This window comes from Pristiophorus japonicus, chromosome 9, assembly GCF_044704955.1.
Source record: "Pristiophorus japonicus isolate sPriJap1 chromosome 9, sPriJap1.hap1, whole genome shotgun sequence".
NCBI lineage: Eukaryota > Metazoa > Chordata > Chondrichthyes > Pristiophoridae > Pristiophorus > Pristiophorus japonicus.
In genome coordinates, this window is record NC_091985.1 from 208,582,256 (window position 1) to 208,598,772 (window position 16,517).

General features: G+C 48.5%; 6 protein-coding genes across 8 annotated transcripts in view; 4 read left to right on the plus strand and 2 right to left on the minus strand.

Annotated features, from left to right (window-relative positions):
* LOC139273523 (zinc finger protein 664-like) overlaps positions 1-16,517 on the plus strand; it is a 79,139-nt gene that overhangs the window by 45,619 nt on the left and 17,003 nt on the right. The gene's annotated exons all lie outside the window — the stretch shown is intronic.
* LOC139273547 (histone H4-like) lies at positions 3,304-3,615 on the plus strand. The gene has a single exon (XM_070890498.1). It carries the CDS (start codon positions 3,304-3,306, stop codon positions 3,613-3,615), a length of 312 nt encoding a protein of 103 aa, XP_070746599.1.
* Positions 8,296-8,742, plus strand: LOC139273530 (histone H2A type 2-A-like). The gene has a single exon (XM_070890481.1). The coding sequence runs from the start codon at positions 8,296-8,298 to the stop codon at positions 8,680-8,682; it is 387 nt and encodes a 128-aa protein (XP_070746582.1). The 3' UTR covers positions 8,683-8,742.
* Positions 11,552-11,908, plus strand: LOC139273538 (histone H2A type 2-C; the record flags this gene model as incomplete). The annotated part of the gene is made up of 1 exon (XM_070890487.1): positions 11,552-11,908. A coding segment is annotated over exon 1 (357 nt), but the record flags the coding sequence as incomplete, so codon positions are not given.
* On the minus strand, positions 14,493-14,804 carry LOC139273548 (histone H4). The gene has a single exon (XM_070890499.1). It carries the CDS (start codon positions 14,802-14,804, stop codon positions 14,493-14,495), a length of 312 nt encoding a protein of 103 aa, XP_070746600.1.
* Positions 15,609-16,307, minus strand: LOC139274096 (histone H1.11L-like). Its single transcript, XM_070891140.1, has 2 exons — positions 16,122-16,307; positions 15,609-16,028 (listed from the first exon to the last, which is right to left on the minus strand). The coding sequence occupies exons 1-2, from the start codon at positions 16,305-16,307 to the stop codon at positions 15,609-15,611; spliced, it is 606 nt and encodes a 201-aa protein (XP_070747241.1).

The following is a 16,517-nucleotide window of genomic DNA, read 5'->3' on the forward strand; positions in this document are numbered from 1 at the left end:
TGTTTTTACCACCAAAGTGGATAACCTCACATTTATCCACATTATACTTAATCTGCCATGCATTTGCCCACTCACCTAACCTATCCAAGTCGCTCTGCAGCCTCACAGCATCCTCCTCGCAGCTCACACTGCCACCCAACTTAGTGTCATCCGCAAATTTGGAGATACTACATTTAATCCCCTCATCTAAATCATTAATGTACAGTGTAAACAGCTGGGGCCCCAGCACAGAACCTTGCGGTACCCCACTAGTCACTGCCTGCCATTCTGAAAAGTACCCATTTACTCCTACTCTTTGCTTCCTGTCTGACAACCAGTTCTCAATCCATGTCAGCACACTACCCCCAATCCCATGTGCTTTAACTTTGCACATCAATCTCTTGTGTGGGACCTTGACGAAAGCCTTCTGAAAGTCCAAATATACCATATCAACTGGTTCTCCTTTGTCCACTCTACTGGAAACATCCTCAAAAAATTCCAGAAGATTTGTCAAGCATGATTTCCCTTTCATAAATCCATGCTGATCTGGACCTATCATGTCACCTCTTTCCAAATGAACTGCTATGACATCCTTAATAATTGATTCCATCATTTTACCCACTACCGATGTCAGGCTGACCGGTCTATAATTCCCTGTTTTCTCTCTCCCTCCTTTTTTAAAAAGTGGGGTTACATTGGCTACCCTCCACTCTATAGGAACTGATCCAGAGTCAATGGAATGTTGGAAAATGACTGTCAATGCATCCACTATTTCCAAGGCCACCTCCTTAAGTACTCTGGGATGCAGTCCATCAGGCCCTGGGGATTTATCGGCCTTCAATCCCATCAATTTCCCCAACACAATTTCCCGGCTAATAAGGATTTCCCTCAGTTCCTCCTCCTTACTCGACCCCCCGACCCCTTTTATAACCGGAAGGTTGTTTGTGTCCTCCTTCGTGAATACCGAACCAAAGTACTTGTTCAATTGGTCTGCCATTTCTTTGTTCCCCGTTATGACTTCCCCTGATTCTGACTGCAGCGGACCTACGTTTGTCTTTACTAACCTTTTTCTCTTTACATATCTATAGAAGCTTTTGCAGTCTGTTTCAATGTTCCCTGCAAGCTTCCTCTCGTACTCTATTTTCCCTGCCCTCATCAAACCCTTTGTCCTCCTCTGCTGAGTTCTAAATTTCTCCCAGTCCCCAGGTTCGCTGCTATTTCTGGCCAATTTGTATGCCACTTCCTTGGCTTTAATACTATCTCTGATTTCCCTTGATAGCCACGGTTGAGCCACCTTCCCTTTTTTATTTTTATGCCAGACAGGAATGTACAATTGTTGTAGTTCATCCATGCGGTCTCTAAATGTCTGCCATTGCCCATCCACAGTCAACCCCTTAAGTATCATTCGCCAATCCATCCCAGCCAATTCACGCCTCATACCTTCAAAGTTAGCCTTCTTTAAGTTCTGGACCATGGTCTCTGAATTAACTGTTTCATTCTCCATCCTAATGCAGAATTCCACCATATTATGGTCACTCTTCCCCAAGGGGCCTCGCACAACGAGATTGCTAATTAATCCTCTCTCATTACATAACACCCAGTCTAAGATGGCCTCCCCCCTAGTTGGTTCCTCGACATATTGGTCTAAAAAACCATCCCTTATGCACTCCAGGAAATCCTCCTCCACCGTATTGCTTCCAGTTTGGTTAGCCCAATCTATGTGCATATTAAAGTCACCCATTATAACTGCTGCACCTTTATTGCATGCACCCCTAATTTCCTGTTTGATGCCCTCCCGAACATCACTACTACTGTTTGGAGGTCTGTACACAACTCCCACTAACGTTTTTTGCCCTTTGGTGTTCTGCAGCTCTACCCATATAGATTCCATATCATCCAAGCTAATGTCCTTCCTAACTACTGCCTTAATCTCCTCCTTAACCAGCAATGCTACCCCACCTCCTTTTCCTTTTATTCTATCCTTCCTGAATGTTGAATACCCCTGAATGTTGAATACCCCTGGATGTTGAGTTCCCAGCCCTGATCATCCTGGAGCCACGTCTCTGTAATCCCAATCACATCATATTTGTTAACATCTATTTGCACAGTTAATTCATCCACCTTATTGCGGATACTCCTTGCATTAAGACACAAAGCCTTTAGGCTTGTTTTTTTAACACCCTCTGTCCTTTTAGAATTTTGCTGTACAATGGTCCTTTTTGTTCTTTGCCTTGGGTTTCTCTGCCCTCCACTTTTCCTCATCTCCTTTCTGTCTTTTGCTTTTGCCTCCTTTATGTTTCCCTATATCTCCCTGCATTGGTTCCCATCCCCCTGCCATATTAGTTTAACTCCTCCCCAACAGCACGAGCAAACACTCCCCCGAGGACATTGGTTCCGATTCTGCCCAGGTGCAAACCGTCCGGATTGTACTGGTCCCACCTCCCCCAGAACCGGTTCCAATGACCCAGGAATTTGAATCCCTCCCTGCTGCACCATTGCTCAAGCCACGTATTCATCTGAGCTATCCTGCGATTCCTACTCTGACTAGCACGTGGCACTGGTAGCAATCCCGAGATTACTACTTTTGAGGTCCTACTTTTTAATTTAGCTCCTAGCTCCTTAAATTCATTTCGTAGGACCTCATCCCTTTTTTTTACCTATGTCATTGGTACCAACGTGCACCACGACAACTGGCTGTTCTCCCTCCCTTTTTAGAATGTCCTGCACCTCATTCTCTCGCAAGCCCTTTATAAGTTTATTTTTCAATTCCTGTTACGGTCAATCTGTTTATTAACCCGGGACTCCCTGCAGTGTAAAAACCCAGAATGGGAGTTTGTACAGAGACCAGAATGGGAGCAGTGTGAACACTCTATCCCTCTTCCCTTTTCACAGAAGGGCTCCCAGTTCTGGTCTCACTCCCGCCTGTGCGGAAGATCAATCCATGATTTGTGATTCCCAACATTGACACAGTTTGAGCTGGAATGTGCCCTGTTACAGAATCAGTGGGGATTGATTGCCGTCCGTTACAGACAGATTGACAGTGAACGCAAATTTAATTTTGATTGTAACAGCCTGGAATTAGTAAGGGAAATATGGAATAAAATAAAAGGAAGTAAAACCTGTTTGTAAACCTTTGGCTAATGGTGCATTTATTAACATAATCCGCACTTTAAAAAATTATTGGCGGTATTTTTGAAATTAAAAATCTTTCGAGGTGTGACTGTTGAGGACAGGAATTTCCACCCTCGTTTCATTGGTGATCTCAACAGACAATGGGTAAGGCGAGAGATTAACATTCAGCGGCGATTTCAGTAAAGAATCATCATGACTGGAGGAGGTAAAGGAGGCAAAGGACTGGGTAAAGGCAGAGCCAAACGGCACCATAAAGTGCTCCGTAATAACATCCAGGGCATCACCAAACCAGCCATCTGCCACCTGGCTCGCCGTGGCCGTGTCAAGCGGATCTCGGGCCTGATCTACGAGGAGACCCGCGGGGTGCTGAAGGTTTTCCTGGAGAATGTGATCAGGGATGCGGTCATCTACACTGAACACGCCAATCGCAAGACGGTCACTGCCATGGATGTGGTGTACGCTCTGAAACAGCAGAGCCGCACTCTCTATGGATTCGGCGGCTGAATAACATGACCCTTTTCCCCCAAACACAACACAAAGGCTCTTCTCAGACCCATCCACCTCCTCACAGAGAGAGCAGTGACCTGGGGAACGGGGGCGAGATAGTTGCTTTACACTTTGTTCTGTATAGATATGTTTTTTGCCAAGATCTATATTGTGGTGTCAGGTGTTTTAAATCAGCATATACACGGTGGACAGAATGTCCTTTTAGTTTTCAAATCATAGACATTTACGGGGCATTCCAGCTGAAGGTAATACTGAAAAAACGAATGTAGTTAGAACATAAAAACATAAGAAATAGGAGCAAATGTAGGCCATACGGCCCCTCGAGCCTGCTCCGCCATTTAATACGATCATGGACTCTGGTCTACTTCCCTGCCCCATATTCCCTTATTCCCTTATCATGAAGAAACTGTCTGTTTCTGTCTTAAATTTATTCAATGTCCCAGCTCTCTGAGGCAGCGAATTCCACAGATTCACAATCCTCAGAGAAGAAATTTCTCCTCATCTCAGTTTTAAATGGGCGGCCTCTTATTCTAAGATTAAGCCCTCTAGTTCTAGTTTCCCCTAGCAGTGGAAACATCCTCTCTGCATCCACCTTGTTAAGCCCCCTCATAATCTTAGTTTCGATAAGATCACCTCTCATTCTTCTGAATTCCAATGAGTAAAGGCCCAACCTACTCAACCTTTCCTCAAGTCAACCCCCTCATTCCGGAATCAACCTTGTGAAACTTCTCTGAACTGCCTCCAAAGCAAGTATATCCTTTTGTAAATATGGAAACCAAAACTGCATGCAGTATTCCAGGTGTGGCCTCACCAATACCCTGTACAACTGTAGCAAGACTTCCCTGCTTTTATACTCCATCCCCTTTGCAATAAAGGCCAGATTCCATTGGCCTTCCTGATCACTTGCTGTACCTGCATACTAACCTTTTGTGTTTCATGCACAAGTACCCCCAGGTCCCGCTGCATTGCAGCACTTTGCAATCTTTCACCATTGAAATAATAACTTGCTCTTTGATTTTTTTCTGCCAAAGTGCATGACCTCACACTTTCCAATATTATACTCCATCTGCCAAATCCTTGCTCACTCACTTAGCCTGTCTATGTCCTTTTGCAGAATTTTAGTGTCCTCCTCACCCATTGCTTTTCCTCCCATCTTTGTATCGTCAGCAAACTTGGCTGCATTACACTCGGTCCCTTCTTCCAAGTCGTTAATATAGATCATAAATAGTTGGGGTCCTAGCACTGATCCCTGTGGCATCCCATTGGTTACTGATTGCCAACCCGGGAATGAACCATTTATCCCCACTCTCTGGTTTCTGTTTGTTAGCCAATCTGCTATCCATGCTACTATATTACCCCCAACCCCGTGAACTTTTATCTTGTGCAGTCAGTAACCTTTTATGTGGCACTTTGTCAAATGCGTTCTGGAAGTCCAAATATACCACATCCACGGCTTCCCCATTATCCACCCTGTTCATGACATCCTCAAAGAATTCCAGCAAATTTGTCAAACATGACTCCCCTTCATAAATCCATGCTGTTACATCCATGTTACAGCAGTGACAGATAAGAAAGGTGTTGAATTAAACGATGGGATGAAGGCAGCATCAGGGCGGAAGGACAGTGAGGGTCCCTTGCCCTCATAGAAGGACTCCCAAGTCCTGATCAGAAGTGACCCTCAGGCAATCTCAGTTATAAACCGGTCAATGTCTCGAACATGTAGAAATCTAGATCGACATACACAGCAGCGAGTTTGCTGTTCAGATTATTGAATGTATATATAGGAAAAAACGTGAATTAACTTTCCTTATAAGTTTGGCCGTCATTAACCATTTTTGCCTGAGAGCAGAACAGAAACATAAAGAAATTCTTTTAGAGTCTACCTGCAAAACATAAACATTAAACTGTGCCACCCGACCTGGGTGACACACCAGACATTTACAAGGCCCTTTTTTCCTTTTTTTGGTTTTTTTTTTGTGTTTTTTTTTTGTTTTTTTTTTTGGGCACTAAAATCACAATTTTTCCCCAGTGCCCCCTATAAAAGGGAAGGGGACACTAAAAGCACCGGCAATTAAAACAAATTAACTTTAAAACGTAAAATCAAATTAAAATTTGGTTGCCGGGCGTGATGATGCACTCCAGTCCCTCCGGTGCCCACCTCTCGCGGAAGGCCGCGAGCGTACCGGTGGACACCGCGTGCTCCATCTCCAAGGACACCCTGGACCGGATGTAAGAGCGGAAGAGAGGCAGGCAGTCAGGTTGAACGACCCCCTCGACCGCCCGCTGCCTGGACCGGCTGATGGCACCCTTGGCCGTGCCCAGGAGCAGTCCTACGAGGAGGCCTTCGGACCTACCCGCTCCCCTCCGCACAGGGTGCCCAAAGATCAGGAGAGTGGGACTGAAGTGCAGCCAGAATTTCAGGAGCAGCCCCTTCAAATAGTGGAACAGGGGCTGCAACCTTGTGCACTCCATAAAAACATGGAACACGGACTCCTCCAGACCGCAGAAATTGCAGGCGGCCTGGGAGTCCGTGAACCGGCTTAAAAATTTGTTGCACGGCACTGCTCCGTGCACCACCCTCCAGGCCAAGTCCCCGATGAATAGTGGGAGGACCCCTGCGTAGAGTGCCCTCCATCGGGGACCCCCGCCTCCTCCGGACGGCAAGATGGTACGCCATGGCGTGTCCGGACGGCCGGCGAGGATGGCAAAGTTGAGGGTGTGCAGGAGCAGCCCGTACAGGAAACCCCTCCGCGCGGAACTGAAAGGCACGGAGGGGATTTCCCTGAGGCGGCTCAAGTTGTGAGGCGCCGGCCCCCGAGGGAGGTTCCGGGGTTTGGCACCGATGAGGAATTCCGTCCGGACGGGGGTCAGTTCGGACGGGATCTCCCCAAGTGCCTGAGCCTCCTCGATGCACCTAACGGAGTCAGGGCCCAGAGCTGTTTTTAGCGACTCGATGGCATCGGCCGCGTGGCGGACGTTGGCAGAATTTAGGCGCCGCAGAAACATAAAGAACGGAGTATAAATCGGGAGGGGATGTCATTGATGACCGAATTCAAGAATTTGAGATTGTGGCGAGCAATAAATCTGATTGGTCCCTTTAAACATCCAATCAGAGAGATACAGAACAATGGAAATTGACAACGGAGCTAATGAACCAATCACAATCGTTACCTTTACCCATCCCTTATTAGCATAGGGATGTGGGCGGAGTGTGGGGCTGCCTATATAATACGAGCCCGGAGCAGACTTTCCTTCATATCTATAACTGACTGAACAAGACGATGCCTGAGGAAAAGAAACCAGCTTCGAAAAAGGTTGCCAAGAAAGTCATCAAGAAAACACCACCGAAGGGCGGCAAGAAGCGCAGAAAGTCGAGGAAGGAAAGTTACTCCATCTACATCTACAAAGTGATGAAGCAGGTTCACCCCGACACCGGCATCTCCTCCAAGGCAATGGGCATCATGGACTAGTTTGTGAACGATATTTTCGAGCGCATCGCGGGTGAGGCTTCCCGCCTGGCCCATTACAACAAGCGCCGCACCATCAGCTCCCGGGAGATCCAGACCGCCGTGCGCCTGCTGCTGCCCGGGGAGCTGGCCAAGCACGCCGTGTCGGAAGGGACAAAGGCGGTGACCAAGTACACCAGCTCCAAGTAAAACTACACGCTGTCCTGACAACAAACCCCAAACACAACGGCTCTTTTAAGAGCCACCCACAACATCATTGAAAGAGCTGCACAAACGCATCACCCTTTAGACTGAATTTACTGTAATTATTTCCCGAACAAATGTGTGTGAGAACCTTTGTAGTTCCAGCTGTAGATTTAGTTTTGAATTCTCATAAAAAGCTTCACTGACCGGCTTGACCTTGGCGTCTCTGGAATTTGCTGCAGTGAGTAAACTACAAACACGGGCCCTGGTCGCTTTCCCTTTGTTCTCAGACTCGTTCATTCACAGCGCCTACCGACGAATTTATTTTGGGGGGCGGGGAAACTCCGATTTCAGTCGCATTCTCACTCAAGCCCTTTTCACATGTTTTTTTTATTCCGTTGCGCTCAGTCCGTTTATTAACCCGAGACTCCCCGCAGTGTAACAACCCAGAATGGGAGTTCTTAGAGACTAGAACAGGGGCAGTTTGAACACCCTGTCCCTCTTCTCTTTTTACAAAAGGACTCTCGGTTCTGGTCTCACTCCCACAGCAGCTCCTGTGAAAAGAAGTTCACTTTTACAAAGATGGAGCTGGAATGTGTCCCGTTACACAATCAGTGGGGACTGAGTCCCGCCCGTTACAGACAGTTTGAAACTGAAGCCGAATTTAATCCTGATTGTAACAGGCTGGAATTTGCAAGGGGAACATGGAATAAGACAAAAGGAAACAAAGTGTTTTAAAGTATTTGGCTAATGGTGAAGTTGCTAACATAATCCGCAATTTTAACAATTATTGGCGGGATTTTTGAATTTAAAAAATCGTTAGGTTCTGGCTGTTGAGAACCAGTAATTTCCGCCCTCCTTTCATTGGTGGACTAGACAGACTGTGATTGGTCATCGGAAACAGCCAATGAAATCCACGATAGAGTGACCAATCACAAGTTCGCTCCCTGCATCCCTCCAGAAGGTATAAGAAGGGCAGATGTGGGAGGAGTTTCTCATTCCTTGTCTGAACCTGCGGATCGTGAAAATGTCTGGAAGAGGAAAAACCAGCGGTAAAGCTCGGGCCAAGGCCAAGTCTCGCTCCTCCCGGGCCGGACTGCAGTTCCCTGTGGGCCGTGTTCACAGGCTCCTGCGAAAGGGGAACTACGCTCAGCGTGTGGGTGCCGGAGCCCCGGTCTACATGGCTGCTGTGCTCGAGTATCTGACCGCTGAAATCCTGGAGCTGGCCGGCAACGCGGCCCGCGACAACAAAAAGACCCGCATCATACCCAGACACCTGCAGCTGGCCATCCGCAACGACGAGGAGCTCAATAAGCTGCTGGGAAAGGTGACCATCGCTCAGGGCGGGGTGCTACCTAATATCCAGGCTGTGTTGCTGCCCAAGAAAACCACCACTTCGTCCAAGACCAAGTAAAGCGGACAAGATTTAAACTTATAACCCAAAGGCTCTTTTCAGAGCCACTCACAATATATGTGAAAGGGCTGCTTACTGTATTAATGGAGACCTTGTTTTCAGGTACCAATAAATTGGTCTATTTCAGACCTGTATGCGGGAGTTTTCAGTTCCTGGTATCTGCATTATGGTTTTCTGCTCACACAAACTGTTCTAGTTAGCAACTAATAATTAATCTACAGTTGTCAGAGACTCAAATTGTATAAATACCGCAAACGGTTCCCTAAATATTATTTAATCTATCAATGAAAGCTGTATGAAGAAAGTCGGCGGTTATTAAAAGGGCCTAGTTTAATTCTGGTCTGGTTTGAGAGTTTGAATGCTGGTTCTGTTTCCGGGATCTCCGGTCGTTCCGGGTTGTGTATTTCTCTCCTAAGCCGGTCAGTTTAGGCCGACACTAAGCAGCCAAGCACAAGACAGTCACTGTCATGGATGTGCTGTATACTCTGAAACGGCAGGGCCGCACTTTCTATGGATTCAACGCGACCCTCTCCCCCAAGCAGAAAGCAAAGGCTCGTCTAAGTGCCACCCACCGCCTCACGGGGGGAGAGGAGGGGAGGGAGGGAGATACAGTTCATTTACATTTTGTTCGGTATAGATATATATTTTTCGCCAAGGTCTATATGTTTTAAATCAGCATATGCACGATGGACGGAATATCCTTTTAGTTTCAGAATTATAGACATTTATCATAGAAGCTTACAACACGGAATGAGGCCACTTCGGCCCATCGTGTCCGTGCCGGCCAACAAAAGGCTATCCAGCCGAATCCCACTTTCCAGCTCTCGGTCCGTAACCCTGCAGGTTACGGCACTTCAAGTGCACGTCCAAGTAGTTTTAAATGTGGTGAGGGTTTCTGCCTCTACCACCCTTTCAGGCAGTGAGTTTCAGACCGCAGCCTGCGTGAAGATATTTCCCCTCTAAATCCTCTACCAATTACTTTACATTTATGCCTCCTGTGCTAAGGGAAATAGGCCCTTTACGGCACAGAAGGTACGGCATATTCCAGGTGAAGGTAACACTGAAACAACTAATGTAGTTACAGCAGTGACAGATCAGAAAGGTGTTGAATTAAACGGTGGGAGGAGAGCGGAAGGACAGTGAGGGCCTTTTGCCTCATAGAAGGACTCCCAAATCCTAACCAGAAGTGACCCTCAGACAATCTCGGTTACAAACCGGTCAATGTCTGTCGAACATGTAGACATCTCGATCGATAAAGAACAGAATATGGCTCGGGAGGGGATGTAACTGATGACCTAATTCAAGAATTTGAGATTGTGGCGAGCAGTAAATCTGATTGGATGTTTAAAGAGACCAATCAGAGAATTACAGAACAATAGAAATTGACAACGCAGCGAGTGAACCAATCACAATCGTTGCCTTCACCCATCCCTCATTAGCATAGGGCTGTGGGCGGAGTGTGGGGCTGCCTATATAATGCGAGCTCCGAGCTAAGTTTAGGTCATGTCTGCGTCGGATTGAACAAAACGATGCCTGAAGAGAAGAAATCAGTTACTGCCAAGAAAGGCGCCAAGAAAGTGATCAAGAAAACACCACCGAAGGGCGGTAAGAAGCGCAGGAAGTCGAGGAAGGAGAGTTACTCCATCTACATCTACAAAGTGATGAAGCAGGTTCACCCCGACACCGGCATCTCCTCCAAGGCCATGGGCATCATGAACTCTTTTGTGAACGATATTTTTGAGCGCATCGCGGGTGAGGCTTCCCGCCTGGCCCATTACAACAAGCGATCCACCATCAGCTCCCGGGAGATCCAGACCGCCGTGCGCCTGCTGCTGCCCGGGGAGCTGGCCAAGCACGCCGTGTCGGAAGGGACAAAGGCGGTAACCAAGTACACCAGCTCCAAGTAAAACTCCACTCTGTCCTGATACAACAAACCAGAAACACAACGGCTCTTTTAAGAGCCACCCACAACGTCTCTGAAAGAGCTGCACAAACACATTACCCTTTAAATTCAATTTGCTGTAGTTATTTCCTGAGCAAGTGTTTGACAACATTTAAAGTTCCAGCTGTAGATTTAGATTTGAATTCTCAGATAAGCAGTTTTACTGTCCGGTTCAACCTTAGCTTCTCTGATGAATTTCCCTCCCAGTAAAGTGCACACACTGTCCCTGGCCGCCTGCCAATGAATTATGATCTTGTTTTAGGAGGTGAAATTCAGACTTTAGTCACCTCATTCTCTCTCAAGCCCTTTACAATACAAAAAAAATTCTAGTTCGGGTCAACCCGCTTATTAATCCGAGATTCCGAGTGCAACGGCCCAGACTGGGAGTTCTTACAGAGTCCAGAACAGGGAGTTTGAATCCTGTGTCCCTCTTCTCTTTTCACAGAAGAACTCCCAGTTCTGGTCTCAATCCCGCCTGTGCGGAGGATCGATCCATGATCTGTGATTCCCAAATTGTACAAAGATTGAGCTGGAATGTGTCCCGTTACAGAACGTATGAAACTGAACCCGAATTTAAACCTGATTGTAACATCCTGGAATTTTGAAGGTAATATGGAATACGGCAAAAGGAAATAAAAAGTGTTTGGAAATCTTTGGCTAATGGTGAATTTATTAACATAATCCGCATTGTAAAAATTATTGGCGGGGTTTTTGAAATTGAAGATTCGTTGGAAGTCGAACAGTAATTTTCGCCCTCTTTTCATTGGCAGGCGAAGCAGACGGTGATTGGTCAGCGGAAAAGACCAATGAAATCCACCTCAGAGCGACCAATCACAAGTTCGCTCCCTGCATCCCTCCAGAAGCTATAAGAAGGGCAGATATGGGAGGAGTTTCTCATTCTTTTTTCTGAACTTGTGGATCGTGGAAATGTCTGGAAGAGGAAAAACCGGCGGTAAAGCTCGCGCCAAGGCCAAGTCTCGTTCCTCCCGGGCCGGACTGCAGTTCCCTGTGGGCCGTGTTCACAGGCTCCTGCGAAAGGGGAACTACGCTGAGCGTGTGGGTGCCGGAGCCCCGGTCTACATGGCTGCTGTGCTCGAGTATCTGACCGCTGAAATCCTGGAGCTGGCCGGCAACGCGGCCCGCGACAACAAGAAGACCCGCATCATCCCCAGACACCTGCAGCTGGCCATCCGCAACGACGAGGAACTCAACAAGCTGCTGGGAAAGGTGACCATCGCTCAGGGCGGGGTGCTGCCGAATATCCAGGCTGTGCTGCTGCCCAAGAAAACCACCACTTCGTCCAAGACCAAGTAAAGCGGACAAGATTTAATCTAATAACCCAAAGGCTCTTTTCAGAGCCACCCACAGGATCTGTGAAAGGGCTGCTTACTGTCTTAATGGAGTCAGAGACCTTTAATTCATGTACCGATAGATTGGCCTGTTTTAGACCTGTAAACATAGAAAATAGGTGCAGGAGGCGGCCATTCGGCCCTTCGAGCCTGCACCACCATTCAAGAAGATCATGGCTGATTATTCCCTCAGTACCCCTTTTCTGCTTTCTTTCAATATCCCTTTAGCCATAAGGGCCACATCTAACTCCCTCTTGAATATATCTAACGAACTGGCATCAACAACTCTCTGCGGTAGGGAATTCCACAGGTTAACAACTATGAGTGAATAAGTTTCTCCTCTCAGTCCTAAATGGCTTACCCCTTATCCGTATGCGGGAGTTTTCAGTTCACGGTCTCTGCAGTACGGTTCTCTGCTCACACATACACTCTTGCCGTTAACAGCGAATAATTGAACTACAGTTGTCACTCAACAATTGTATAAATACCGCCACCGGTTCTTTAAATATTCTTTAATCTGTCTGAAAACGAGAGAGTCGGCGATGATGAATTAATGTAGTAATAAAAGGGCCTAGTTTAATTCTGGTCTGGTTTGAGATAGTTTGAATGCTGGTTTCGTTCTCGGGAGCTCCGGCCGTTCCCGGGCTCTTTATTTCTCTGCTAAGCCGGTCAGTTTAGACCGCACTGCACAACACATACAGGATCCGGGTCAATTGCAGTGCTTCCCAGATCTGCCTGCCCCCATTCTCCGGCAACACCGAATAGGGAAATCTGTGTTCTGCCCCGGGGAACTTGGGGTCAGAGCGACGCAAAGCCGATGTCAGTTTCCGAAAATATTAAAGGGCTCATCAGTTAATCGTCAATAACTCACATGTGAACTGAGCTGGTATATGAACACACGAGCAGTAATCAGTCCCACACCCTCTGCCCGTCCCTACAATAGGTTAATGAACAACACGAAACTCTGGTTACAGGAGATCGCAGCTCTTTCCTTTGCTGATTTGGTGGCTCTGAAAAGAGCCGTTGTTGCACTTGGTGCTGAAGCTTCGAGCCGAGGCAGGGGGAGTCTAGGCGCGCTCCCCGCGGATGCGGCGGGCCAACTGGATGTCTTTGGGCATGATGGTGACTCGCTTGGCGTGGATGGCGCATAGGTTGGTGTCCTCAAAGAGCCCCACCAGGTAAGCCTCGCTGGCCTCCTGCAGGGCCATGACGGCCGAGCTCTGGAAGCGCAGGTCGGTTTTGAAGTCTTGAGCGATCTCCCGCACCAGGCGCTGGAAGGGCAGTTTGCGAATCAGCAGCTCGGTGGATTTCTGGTAGCGGCGGATCTCCCTCAGAGCCACGGTGCCGGGTCTGTAGCGATGAGGCTTCTTCACTCCGCCCGTGGCCGGAGCACTCTTCCGGGCCGCTTTGGTCGCCAACTGTTTGCGAGGAGCTTTCCCTCCGGTGGATTTGCGCGCTGTCTGCTTGGTCCTGGCCATTTTCTGAACGGATCTCAACACAATCTGGGACACAGGGACTGAAATGCAGAGCCTCCTCTTGTGCCTCCTTTTAAAGTGTGTGAGGGTCGGCCCCGGGGCTGTGATTGGCTGCAGCCTGACCGCCAATCAAGTTTGAACCAAGCACCGAGAGTGAAAATGAAGGGTGGGGATTACTGGGCCCTGATTGGCTGAACTGAAACTGACAGTTGGTCAATTTCAAAAAGCCCGCCAATTTCAGAATATCAACCAACAGAGATTAAATAAAATCTAATTTCCCGCCAGCAATTTAAGAATCCCGCTCTTTATAACGGCGATTGTGCCCCATTATAAGTCACCAATCCCATTCTGTCACATTCCGGTTTGAATTCTGTTCCATTCCGTGATCCGTCTGTACCGGGCGGGAATAAATCCCCGGTCACTGCTTCCTGTAAACATAAAGTCCCGCATCAATCCCGCCAGTGCCGTCCCATTTAACCGATTCTCACACAGAAACCGCACATGACAGGAATTATCTGTGAGGGGAGACTGTAATGTCTGGGACTGTGTATCCTGCCCAGTAATTGTGACTGTCAGCCGGAATTTTTGATCTCTCATATTTACAATAGTTGTAAAATATTTAATAATTCCCATATTCCTACAGCGACTACACTCCAAAAGTACTTCATTGGTCTTGTTCATTGGATGTGTTCGGGAGGGAGTTGGATGTGGTCCTTGCGGCTGAGGGGGGGCGGGGGTCGGGGAGTGGAGGTGCTGGAGTGGGTGATCAGCTGTGATCTTGTTGAATGGCGGTGCAGGCTCGAAGGGCCGAATGGCCTATTCTACTCCTGCACATATTTTCTGTTTCTATGTCTTGAGACGTTCGGTGGTCGTGAAAGGCGCTATATAAATCCAAACCTTTCTTTCCATTAATTAAACAGCCGAAACCATTTCCCAACCCAACTGTCCGCGTTCCGATCCCCAGGTCGCTGCTCTCTCTGTGAACCGGTGGGTGGCTCTTAGAAGAGCCTTTGTGTTGTGATTGGGGGAAAAGGGTCGAGTTATTCAGCCGCCGAATCCATAGAGAGTGCGGCCCTGCCTTTTCAGAGCGTACACCACATCCATGGCAGTGACCGTCTTGCGTTTGGCGTGCTCAGTGTAGGTGACTGCATCCCTGATCACATTCTCCAGGAAAACCTTCAGCACCCCGCGGGTCTCCTCGTAGATCAGGCCCGAGATCCGCTTGACACCGCCACGGCGAGCCAGGCGGCGAATGGCTGGTTTGGTGATACCCTGGATGTTATCACGGAGCACTTTACGGTGCCGCTTGGCTCCGCCTTTACCCAATCCTTTGCCTCCTTTCCCTCGACCAGACATGACAACGACTCTTCACTCAAACAGCTGCTGAATGAGAAGTGAACTGCTGCCGGCTCCTTTTTATAGAGCCGGAGCCGACCTGACTGAGAAAGCGCAGAGTGAGAGAGGCGGGAAGGGGAGGAGACAGTCAAGATTGACAGACAGAGCAGTGAGCGGCCTCTGATCTTCCAGCTCCGCCTCCAGCTTTCTGCAGCCGCCAATTTCAAACCGTTTTCCGACAATAGAACCGAAACAGACTCGGAATTTATATTCAAAGCTTCCAGGAACCAGAAGCTTTTAAATAAGGTCCCGTTACAATTAACAATCGCGAATATTCCCGCCTATATACAGCCCTTTCCCTGTCAATCTCAGACCTTGTTCCATCTCCCCACACTTCCTCTCACAGAAGGGTTCAGCAGTTTACAAACACCTTATTCCAGCTGATTTGGAGAATGTGGTGTTTGGGGTTTGAGTTGTGAGGCGGGGTATCTCCGCCAGTATCACCGTCTCACAGACTCTCCCCCTGAAAATGACAATGAGCAGGAACTGAGACTGGAGCTGAACACATCCCCAGTTAGTGAGGTCCGGGCCGGACATCCCGTTCTCAATGTGTGTTTTATTGCAGACACTGGGGGAGGGGTGAGTGCAGCCAATGTCAGCGAGTCACCAGGGATCCTGGCTTCATGTTCAATGATTTCTGTCTGAAATCTGAGCCCGGCCCCGGGACAGGGATCATTTGATTCGGGGATCAACTCTTTTCTGAGAGATGTGGGTGGCTCTGAGAAGAGCCTTTGGGTTCAGATGTTTACAAGTTGCACTTTTTATTTACTTTTTGAGCGCTGCTTTCTTGGGTTTTGCTGATTTGGCCTTGGCCCTCGGTTTTTCCACCTTTTTGGCCACCTTCACCTTTGCGCCCGAGGCCTTCTTGGGGCTCTTGGGCGTCGCCGCTGTCGCCTTCTTCCCAGCCGCAGCTTTCGCTGTCTTTTTTACTGTTGGCGCCTTCTTGGTGTTCGTTTTCTTGGCCGGAGATTTCTTGGCTGCTGGTTTCTTGGCCGGAGATTTCTTGGCTGCTGGTTTCTTGGCCGGAGATTTCTTGGCTGCTGGTTTCTTGGTCGGAGATTTCTTGGCTACTGGTTTTTTGCCTGGAGATTTCTTGGCTGCTGGTTTCTTCACCTTCGTTCCCACTTTCCCCTGGTTTTCCTTCTTAGCGACTCTGAAGGAACCCGAGGCGCCCGTGCCCTTGGTCTGCACCAGGAAGCCATTTGTCACATTCCTCTTGATACTGAACCTGATCTGGGACCCGCGCTTCTCCACATTCACGCCTTTGGCCGCCAGAGCCTTCTTTATCGCGGACAGGGACATCCCCTTGCGATCGCCGCCATCGGCCACAACCTTGAGGATCTGTTCGCCCAACGTGGGACCGGCTGGCTTGGAGCGGGGAGCTGGCTTCTTCTTCTTGCTGAGAGCCTTGGTTTGAGCGGCGGCGGCAGGAGGAGCCGTTTCGGCGGCTGCAGTGTCAGTCATGTCCGCGACTCTGTGAAAAATCTCTCTGACAGTCAGAGCTCGGTCAGAAATGAAACGGGAGGCGGCGGCACAGAGCAACTTAAAGGCAGCGAGCGGACGGGGCGGAGACATCCTGCTGTCAGCTCCCCGCCCCTCCAGCCTCTCTGTGTTTCTCTCTCCTCATTAACTGTCCGATTCCAATTCAACCCGGGCCCTCCAGATTCCCAGACT

Bases quoted from the DNA above. Each gene is read 5' to 3' on its own strand.
- LOC139273547 (XM_070890498.1), top strand. From the start codon at position 3,304: ATGACTGGAGGAGGTAAAGGAGGCAAAGGACTGGGTAAAGGCAGAGCC.
- LOC139273530 (XM_070890481.1), top strand. From the start codon at position 8,296: ATGTCTGGAAGAGGAAAAACCAGCGGTAAAGCTCGGGCCAAGGCCAAG.
- LOC139273548 (XM_070890499.1), bottom strand. From the start codon at position 14,804: ATGTCTGGTCGAGGGAAAGGAGGCAAAGGATTGGGTAAAGGCGGAGCC.
- LOC139274096 (XM_070891140.1), bottom strand. From the start codon at position 16,307: ATGACTGACACTGCAGCCGCCGAAACGGCTCCTCCTGCCGCCGCCGCT. The intron at 16,029-16,121 runs GCTCTGGCGGCC...TTCCTGGTGCAG, and splicing joins CCCTGTCCGCGATAAAGAAG to ACCAAGGGCACGGGCGCCTC.